Source organism: Nuphar pumila, chromosome 6 (assembly GCF_984573655.1).
Source record: "Nuphar pumila chromosome 6, dmNupPumi1.hap1.1, whole genome shotgun sequence".
Classification (NCBI taxonomy): Eukaryota; Viridiplantae; Streptophyta; class Magnoliopsida; order Nymphaeales; family Nymphaeaceae; genus Nuphar; species Nuphar pumila.
Window position 1 is genome coordinate 1357873 of NC_143254.1, and position 11288 is coordinate 1369160.

The 11288-nt window shown below is 37.4% G+C and overlaps 1 protein-coding gene across 1 annotated transcript; it reads left to right on the forward strand.

The window, feature by feature from the left end:
- Positions 1–270: 270 nt before the first annotated feature.
- On the forward strand, positions 271–871 carry LOC149833617 (rapid alkalinization factor-like). Its single transcript, XM_090009768.1, has one exon. The coding sequence runs from the start codon at positions 286–288 to the stop codon at positions 637–639; it is 354 nt and encodes a 117-aa protein (XP_089865894.1). The 5' UTR covers positions 271–285; the 3' UTR covers positions 640–871.
- The last annotated feature ends 10417 nt before the right edge of the window (positions 872–11288 follow it).

Consider the following 11288-nt stretch of genomic DNA (forward strand, 5'->3'; position numbering starts at 1 on the left):
AGTACAAACTCATTTTGAACAAATCTAGACTCTGTCATCGAGTTGACCCGACTCATGGGTTAAAAACTACGTTCGGTTTATTAAATTATTAATTAAAACCATTTTAATTTAGAAAATTAATCGAAATAATTAATTAACTAACCACTTCAATTAACCAATTATATATTGAGGAAAAAAAAAGCTGATAGTCAACACGCTCTCTTCTCTGTAACCCCAGCAGTACTCCTCCTCACTCCTCTGCCCTAATTCCCTCATTTCCAGAGAGAGACAGAGAGATCTTGGGCTATGGAGATCCGTAAGCTTGCAGTCTCCTTTTTGTTGGCGATGATGGTGGTGGTGGTATCGTCGGGGGTCGGCGTGCTGGGCGGGAAGGGAGGGCTGGGCTGGACTCCGGCCCGGTCGGCGGCGTGCCGGGGTTCGATGGGGGAGTGCTTCGGCGATGAGATGGAGATGGGGATGGATTCCGAGATCAACCGGAGAATCCTGCAGACGAACCAGTACATCAGCTACGGGGTGCTGAGAAGGGACACCACTCCCTGCTCCCGCCCCGGCGCCTCCTACTACAACTGCCGTCCCGGCGCTCAGGCCAATCCCTACTCCCGAGGCTGCTCCGTAATCACCCGCTGCGCCCGCGGTTGATTCTATCTATCCCAATCTCCCCTCCTTTCCAATATGTGTTTTCTGGGTTTTCATGATTTTTATGTTTACACATCCTTATTTCCTTTACATGGCTTATACTCTGTGATGTTTCTCCTTCTAGTTTATGGGTTTCCTTCATCTCTCTATCTCTATCTTTCTTTCTTTTTTTCTCGTTTCCCTTTTCGGGTGTTTATTGTCTTTGTTGATCCATTCATATGAAATAAGGAACTCTGGAGATGTTGATATGTATGAATAAATTTAGATTGGTATGGATTTGATGTTCTTCCGCCTCGGTGCTTCTGCGTTTTGGGTTCTTTGGTCGATTTCGTGAAGATGGTGGGGGATGGGTCATGGAATCGCGGTTGGCGGATTATGACTCGGTCTTTTCCGACTCGAATCGGAAACGGAATCTCCGAATCGTCGTCGCTCGTAGAGCAGCTCGGTCCGTCGGACGAGTCCGGTGGGCCTTCTTGGGAAAGGCGGTTATACGTGGAAAACGGTTTAAGCCTTGATGCTCGGTCGACTCGCTTTCCGTGAGGCCGAATCGGCGGAGCGTGTATCCTCGGAAAATCGGCTGGAGATTTTCCGAGTCGGATCTGTTGAGGGGAGAATAAAAAATCGCTCCAAGTGGGTGAAGAAGATGAAGCGTAAATTACGGAAATGTGTCCGAAATTTCCGAGCTTGACGCAAAAGACGCTTGACTTTGTGAATTGGCATAAATGTCTGGGCGACTTGCAATTATTGACTTTTTTTTGTTGTGTTCACATTATATGCAACGTTGCTGCATGATGAAGCACGCAGCGACCTGCTTGACAGCCACTGATGCGAAGGTCGAGCGAGACAATCCGGGTGCAAGAATCCTGTTTTGGTTTAGGATTTTTTTATTTATTTGGGTTTTGTTTAGACTTAGATATTTTTATGCAATAGATCTATCTCATATCCAAATTAGGATTAGAGTTTTTTTTATCCTATAAATACTTTTTATAAGGATTATTAGAAGTAGTTGATGAATGAAAACCTTTGTTTTTCTTTAAATTATTGAAGTTTAATTCTTGTTTTCCATTATCGTTTCTTCTTTCTTTTGATTTTTGTGCGTAGGAGTAGAGTATCCGAGATTTTTGAGTCTTCATGATTGAAGGTGCATCAAAGTGGTATATCTTCACTTAGATGATAGAAGGTGCCTTATCCACCCATATTCACATTTTTTGAGATGGGTGTAGTTAGGGATGGCAGACCCCAGAAAATGGGGTCCCGCCCCACCTCGCCCCGTTTGGACTGGGTATGGAGGACATGAAACATGGATGAAGGCAGGGATACAGGTTAAAATAAAAACCCGTGCTAAGATGGAGGCGGGGATGGACTTATACTTTCCTCCACCTCTCCTTGCTCTGCTATGCCCTATCTTTGATCCCTGTTAGTAAACTTTTCCTCTCCTTCTTTAGGGGTGGCAGTGGACCAAGTTCGATGGGGCCTACCCTGCTTGTTTGGACTGGGTATGGAGGACATGAAACATGAACAAAAATTAAAATTAAAACCCGTGCAGAGATAGAGGGCAAGATTTTGAGACGGTGTGGGGGTGGAGACCTTGTTCCCCGCCTCTGCTCCAGTCCACTGCTATCCCTATGTATAGTGTCTATTGCGAGAAATGTTGGGATAGATGGTCATTAGCGGAGTTGTATGCTAAGCATGCAGTGTCCTGCATAAAAAGTGACCTTTTTTTTTTCTTTTCTTTTTTACCAAATTAAGGCTAAGCAAAGCGGCTTAAAAGCGTTCATGATATTGGACCACTATGCATTGGATTATCATCACGCATTAGATCATCATCGTCAGATGCCATCAACAATCAAGGAAATAATAATGTCAAGAGCAACTACTTACCCATGCGGTAGATTCAACCGAATCTTGAAAATAAGCATAATAATAGAAACAACAACTCATACGATTATCTTGTAACCAAGGATAAAGTAAAGACAAATGCATGTATATTTGTCACAAATCAATGATGAGCAGTATGCTGCTCCAATATATATATATATATATATATATATATATATATATATATACTCTGAGTTAAATAAAAATGCATTAGAGCCCTCTTCCTCATAGACGTAGGCAACTACTTTGCCGAACCACGTAATTCTCTTGTGCCTCTTTTTCTGTTTTTGTTTCTGTTTACGTTTATGGTATTAGAGTAGGTTGTACCTTTTATCCTTGGTTCGTTTTACCTTGTTCTTTTGATCATGTCTTCCTCAAGTGCAAACTCATCCTTTCAGCAAATTTTTTTCTACTCTGCAACATTGAATGTTGTTAACTTCGTTTCCATCAAGTTGAGTCATTCAAATTATTTGCTTTGGAAAACTCAGGTTTTCGGACTCATCGAAAGCCAAGATATACAAGGCTTTATTGATGGTTCCATCCCTGTCTCAGATCAGTATGTTTCTAAAGAAGGTGGTGGCCAAACTCTGAACCCAAACTTCATTGCTTGGCGCAAGTCAGACCGACTTCTTCGGGGATGGATAACCGGTACCTTGTCTGAAAATGTACTCGGTTTTATGGTAGGAATTGAGACGGCATCACAGGTTTGGAAAGCTCTTGAAGAAGTGTTCACTTTGGATTTTCAGGAACGTGAGTGCTATCTTCTACAAAAGTTCAGTTCATTTGAAAAGAAGGTCAGTCTCTCAATAAATATATAAATACTTTTAAAAGTACTTGTAATGAATTATCTGCTATCGGGAAACCTGTGAATGACCATACAACGGTCTTCACACTCTTGAATGTCCTTGGACATGAGTACGAGTCCTTTGTCACATCAATGATGAAACCACCTATTCCTAACTATAAGCAAATCATTGGATTGCTTCAAAGCCATCAAACTTTTATTACCTCCCTCAGCCTGACTACACGGTATATTTATATATATACACTTCATATTCCCAAACAATCTATACTCTTTTCAAAATTTGATACTTACCTAGGCCTTTTGCCAATTTTCAATAACATTGCATTTTTATAATGCGCTTAGGCTTTTTGCCTCATTATTTAGATACTTAGCGTTAAGTATCACATTTGCTTAACCTGAATAGCAAATCACATATAAAACTCATAGGCAAGCACACAACAACCTTAGATATCTACAACTAAGTAGTGTGTATACATTTTTCAATTCAATCAATATAGGTATAACAACCCTAGATATCCACAACTAAGTATTGTGTGCACATTTTTCAATTCAATCAATATAAACAACCAAAACCACCCTGAATATCTATAACTAAGCGGTGTGTGCACATAAACAAGTTTAAACATAATTTTAAATAAGTAGTGTGTGCACACAAAATCACTAAAAATATGTCATTCACTTTTTTATTTTTTTATTCTCATTTTTATGTGTTATCCAATAATACCTATAAATTGGCTTATTGAAATGTATAATGATTTAACTAATAGAATCTTATTAATGAAAAAAAGTCAAACATATAACATTGAGTGATCACCAAATTGTTATTTTTATCTTTTCTCTACAATCACTAGAAAAATTTCACATATGTTTGGGATTATGTCACGGTGACATGGCAAACATATATCTTCCCATCCAAGGCCACTAATAAGGCTACTTTGTGAAGCATTGACACAAATAAGGAACTCAAAGAAAGAATGCATTACAACCATCAGGGGATAATAAAATAAAAGATCAATTGGTATTGAAATACAATAAACTTTACTAAAAGAAACATGCAATTGAAAAGAACAACAACCTTAATCAAAATAGATTGTTTTTCAAAAACATATCTAGAAACATCAACATAAATAAAAAGAAAGCATGAAAAAGATAAAAATTACAAAATAGTATTTTATTGTACTCATATTATAATAGTATCATGAAATGATCAGAAACTCGATTTCCATAGAATCGCTTCTCTACATTAGAATCCTGTGTGGTGACGATGACAACTCATTCAAAAATCAAGAACCAAAACTAGAGTGTTTCTCACAACAAGAGAAAGCCACAAAATTGTTCCTTCAATTTCCTCTATTATATGTACTCTCCCTTCTTCACTTTTGTTCCATAGATCTGTCTCTACAAACAAACAGAACATCATTTAGTTATTTCTTATAATAAGGAATATCTTTGACTATTTTTTCTACACTATCTTCCACTCCTATGACAGAAGATAGCCAATTCTTATTTTCTCTGCCCACTACTACATAAATCACTCTAAACCCCAAAACCTAAGTCTTTTTTAGGAAAAAAAAGAAATCCATAACAAGAATAGAGCATTCTATTCACTCTTTCCGTCGTGGCCCTTTGCTTGGTTATTTCCACTGTTCTTCTTCCCTTTCTGATAAGTTTGTCAACAAATCAATCAATGTCAGTCCTTACCAACATCGAGCAACTACACCGAGTCTAGTTCTTGCTTTAACTGAGGAATAAAGTATCTTGGAAGTGCCTCTCAACAAGTGTGGCATCGCTCGATGGAGCAACACAAGAGGAACAATTCCATTGGATGTTGTCCCAAAACTCTAACCCTAATCTTCAAATTTCACAATGAATCACAAGCAAATCCACAAAATAATGCGAAGAAACAATGATCAAATAGGACTAAAATACACTCAAAGATCGAAAACTGAGAACGGGTGGTAAGCCGACAAATCAGAAAGGAGAAATGAAGATCGAAGACATCAAAGGCTCACCAAAGAATATGCAGGAGTCATTGCCTAAAAATAGTTTCTTATCGTCGTGGCACACTAAAGAGCATCTCAAAGTCTCGTAGATCTAGGGGCCCGTATTTATAGGGCACCAGCCACGAAACTCTGCATCTTTGCCGACACCCTCCTCCTACATGGCTAAACCCAGCCCAGGCTGGGGGCTAGGTTCGACAAAGGGGCAACGAGGGGAGAAGAAGAAGAAGAAAGAGAAGAGAAGGAGGAGGAAGAAGAGAGAGAGAGAGAGAGAGAGAGATACCTTTGAGAGGGGGCGGGGGTTCGGTGGCGTCAGTCGTGCAGGGATCCGACGACGTCACCCTAGCAAGGAGGGAGGCCAAAGAAAGAGAAAGAGAGGGCGAAAACAATTTAGAAGGGTCTGTCGGGCCCTAATTATAGACTCAATAACTGTGACATTTATGTTGCCGTTAAAGCGTTGCCACTATTGACCCTAATCCTTGCATATATATTTAACAGTCACACATGTCGCCACTAATGACACATCTATGATGATGACGTTCAAGGTCGCTGTTATAGAGTAAAATCCTATAAGGGTGATGTCGTAATGTCATCGTTATTGATCAATAACAGTGATATTTAATGGCCGTTAAATGTTGTCATCAAAAGTGTTTTAACAGTAATATTTAACCGCCACATATGTTGCCGTTAAAGACAATCTATAACGGCGACATTTATTAATCGCCGTTAGAGACATATCTTTAACGACGATATATAAAGTCGTCATTATAGATATATCTATAACAGTGATATATAAAGTCATCGTAAGTGTGGCAATTCAACTCCAGCAATAGCAACGACTTTTTGTGTCGCCACTATTGACCCCATCCTTGTAGTGTTTGGTTCTACATGAGTCCAAACCAAACGCGACCCGTTGACACTCTTATGGGTACCCAACAGAAATCATGATCACATATTGCTTGGTTCGGGTTTCGGTCAACCACTTGAGAATTCACGTTCGGGTTGGATACCCGATACAAACCAAATCCGTTGACAGCCCTAGCTTAAACCCAACCCGTTTACCAAAAACATATTCTTATAAAAGTAAAAATAATATATAGAAACTAGGCTCTAAAACTAAAACTATAAAAGCCAAACTCAAACTTATTTCTTGCAAACCAAAGACTTCAACCATTGATACTTAATCATATAAAATATATGTAAAAAGTATTTATTTTTCATTAGTCACCATAAAAACCACGACTCTCACCTTGTCATTTTGAAAAGTGCAGCGTGACGTGGTTATTTCCTATAAAAAACTGAACAATTCAGTAAATGGCGATCAATCTAAAATACTTCTCTTATCATTTTCTAAAATGTTATGATAAAACTAAATTTTCTCTGTAATGCCCCTCATTGCTATTTTATAAATAGTATAGATAAAGTTCAATTCTTAAAGAAAAAAACACAGTAATGTTCTTAAATAAAAATAATCAGTTATTAGAATAGCAATTTCCAGCATATGTAGTGTAGCAATAACGTATGTCCTACAACAGACAACTAGTCTCTTCCAGGACAATAAACTGGTCTTGTAAAATGGCTGGGATACTTCAGTTGCGTAATTGTAAGCAGTCCCAACCTATGTCACACAGATCCCTATTTTGAGATTATCGTTCTTAATTATCTCCTTGTATATTAGTTACATTGAAAACTTCATAAAAATGGCATTCCCATATCTTCAGTTGTATCCATGTGACAGATCACAACATCTTTCAAAGTGGTAGATCTTGACACCAAGTTAATCCTTGAACGATAACATGAAAAGAATAATAGCCACGTTTGTGTTCACGTCATTTCTTAATTTGCTTCTCCCTATGCTTCATATTGTTTTTCTCTGTGTTTTCGTTTCATTTTTCATGCACTTGTAATAATAGCTTCAAAACGGTATCCCACTTGTCTCGCTTCATACTACTTTTTAACACTGGCTTCCTCATCACTTTTGCTTCTCGTATCCATTTTGTTTAGAAACAAATAGGTTTTGCTTAGTATGTTTATGACTCTACGTTCTCATCCAGATAGCTAGGTCTGGCTTGTGCGGGTCCAGGCCCAGTTTACTTTTTTTCATTTATGAGGAGAAACCACTGTTAACCCTATTAGTCAAGTTATTTATCACTAATTATGTGAATGCATTGTATCTGCAAAATATAACGTATATTGAGCTCTTCGCATTCATCTTTTTTTGGCAAGCAGTTGTTAGTAGCCCCAGCTTACAAGTCAAGTGTCTACTTTGTTACCTTGAAAGAAAATGTGTTTAGATTGTTTCCTTTAAAGAAAATGAAACCTATCCCATCACCTCTCCTATATATATATATATATATATATATATATATATATATATATATATATTCCTTGTCCTTTGAAAGGTTTCGTCAACCTCTCAAACGCAATCACTTTGTGAAGCTATGGGGGCAGCAAGGAGTGTTCTGTTTTTGTTGATTTTGATTATTTTGGCTGTAAACCACGGTTCATTAGGCTTTGAAAAGCCTCGGCAATTATACCCACATAAGACCCCTGTCAAGTCCATACAGGCAAGATTTCGTGCTTGTGTGCGCGCGCGTGTTTGTGCTCCCTTGGGGGTGCGACTAACGAGTTCTGGACAAATGCCACCTGGGGGCCGCATTTGTTCAGTGAATCAAACGCGCCCTAAGGAGACACTTGGGCCTATTTCATCCTTGGCTAAGATTTGTCCTTGCAGATTCCTAACTCCCTAGTCCTGATAACTTTTTTTTTTCGCTCTAGACACAGAGACCAAGCCGCTCTTGCTCTGCCTGCTGTACTTAGGTCTCTATTCATGTCAGCGTAAAACTCTGAGGGCTTATCCCTCAAACCGAGGGAGCCATCAAGCTTCGACTTAAGCAGGAGGTGACGCCCATGAGATTTGAACCTAGACTGCCTGTCAAACGGTCCAGGCCCAATCTCACTACACCATACCCTTTGGGTGTAGTCCTGCCAACTTTCTTTTCTATGTATCAGGCACCTTCAGCAACTCATCCTGGAGCCTGTTGTAACACTAATTGCCCAGGTTTTGTTCAAGTGTCCCAATATCTCACACTTGGAGCCGCCTTGAACCCAATTTCAACGCTTGATGGACCACACAGTATGAAGCAAAATTTCATATTTACAAGGTTTGATCATCTCTTCTTTTTTTGCTGGTTTTCATCTTTCATCCACCAGCTCCTCAGACCAATGTGTTAGGTTGGTCATTGTTTCTTCAATGGCTAGCAGACACTGACATCAAAGTATTATTCTTTCGTAGATGGAGCTTTGACAGTATATAGGTGTATAGGAAAGTTTGTGAGCATAGCTTTCATACCAAGGTTAGCTGGATTAATGATATCAGCCCAAGTTTTAATAATTGACCCTTGACTTGTTCTGAATGTTGAAGTGAATTTTTTACTATTATCCTAAACCCTATTACCCAAAAAGAAAAGTATGCTTTTGTGGGCTAAACTGCTAAGGAGGGGCTTAGTGGGCCCCCCCTTCCAAGGAGCTTAATTGTTGCAAAAATTAAAAATTAAAAGTGAAATAAGTTCTTAAATAGATTGAATAAGTTAGAACTACTTTAGTTAGGGGCTTCAAAAGACTTTTGGTATAGGAGGTGAAGATATTGAGATAGTGAATGATGTTGACAGTTCTCAACAAAAAAAGGTCTTAGTTACGAAGAGTGCACAAAGAAGACGATTTTACCTCAATCAATTTTTTTGAGAAAATAAAGGGTTTGTAGACAAAAACTTGTAATTCGACTGGTACTAAGAAGCCAAAGACTTAACCTTAGTAAAATGAGTCATTGAAGAAACAAATTCATGCTTTGGGTCAAATTGCAGGATTTGCAGGCTTACTAGTCGAATTGTAGAAAAGGCGATTTCACCTCAATCATTTGCTCGAGATAAGAGAGGGTCTACGGACAAATACCAGTAACTCGACCTACATTAACGAGCCAAATATCAAGCCCTTTAATATTGAGCTATGTACTATGGATGTTGTAACATGTTTATTTTTAAATGAGTGAAATGAATATATGTATGAGCAGATTTATTTTTGGATGGCTAGAATGAATATATATATATATATATATATATATATATATATATATATATATATATATATATATATATATATGAATAGATTCATTTTTTAATGAGTGAAATGAATATACGTAGGATGACATTTAGTCTGAATCAATGAATTGAAGTTGTATGAACATGTTATTTTCATGCAAATCTCGCAAGTTTCAAGAGGTTTCAATGGTAGGAAGTTTGCAAATTTGGTTGTGTGAACTTGACACTATGTATGCAAAGTTTTGACCACGAGGATTACATTAATAAGAACTCTGCACATTTTTTATGCACATTTTGTATTATATATGTGAACTTCTTGTGTCCACAAATATGATTATGTGAATTTCATGATGTTCGTAAAAAAAAAAACATGCAAACCTCATTTTTAAGTAGGAGAAAATTTACATATTTAAAAGAAACTTAGCATGTTTAAGAGGAAATTCACATATTTATATTTTTTTACGGAATGTCCTTTGAGTTCTATCTCTGATCTGACATTAAAAACTTATGTTTTTAGAGTCATTGAAAAGATGAGACATATGCACATAACTTTTCTGTTTTGAGTCATAGCCGAAAACTCACGTAAGGTTCTCATTTTTTAGTTTTAAAACTAGAACATGTTAGAAAGGAATTTTTTATTTAATTTCTTTGTTCTATTTTTTTTTTGAAATCCTTCATTTTCTATGTTAAAAATTAATGGCAAAGTTTGTCATAGATCTTGGATGCAATACTTCGGCATATGTCTCAGAAAAAATTTACATATATAGAAGAAATTCACTCATGCTAAGGTTAAAATAATCATTTTAATACCAAACATTTGTGGTTTTAAACATCATACTGATTTTAAAAAATTATAAGGTTTTTCGATAAACACATCATTTTATCATATAATATGATTATTTTTCATAAAAAATATTATTTTATCAAGTATCGACAGGATTTTATTTTTGTAATCTTTGTAGGACCTGAGTATGATTTTTCCTATGGTAGATCTCGTTGGATCAGGGTTTATACCCGATACCAGTACCTCAAAGTTGAATATGGATTTGTACCTGCTAGGGTCATAAAGATTCGACCCATTGACACATGTATCAACATGGCCAAAACGTTCCCTTAGCCCTTAAGGAGTATTGTTAATCTCGCCGTTCTATGCGAGATCTAGATCCATCCAGGTAGATCTGAGAAGATGTATGGGTTGGGCCGGTAAGGTCAACTTCCAATGCTTAAAACAATATCAATAGGAAGTTTAGTCTCAGCCTATTATATGTCCAGTATGATCCCTACCCCGGACTTGTACTAGTAGCATTAGTGGGATGGGATCTAGACGGTCAGACCGGCGATCTAGTTCAACTCCTGCAAGTCCCTTTCTCAAGCCGGGGCGAAGCATAAGCCCTTGGGACAAGATTCCTAGCCTTTAGAGTATTAAGCTTGTAACAATGATCATAGGTATGGCAGGCTGAGCCAGCGCAACCAAGTCTTCGATTCTGGATGCATGTCTTCTTGTAATAATAATAAAAAAAATATATTGACTTCAGCCAGGGTTTCTTTCGGTTATAAATAAAAAAAAAGTCTCATAATATTTGCAAAAAAAATATATATATATTTTGGTGGTTAAAATAAAATGGTTTAAAAAATATGCCTAACAAATAGTGGTACTTTGAAAATGTTGCCATTTATCACGATACCTTCAAAAGCCGATATATTTCAAAAAAAATGCGAAATGTTAAGCATTATTTATTATGAAAATATCGTGATTTTGAAAGTAGAAACCCACTAAAACCACGTATTTTGAAAATATCGTTCCGGTATTTTGGAAACATCGATCCGGTATTCTAAAAATATCGAGGTGTTCTTCCATCCATCATCTCATTT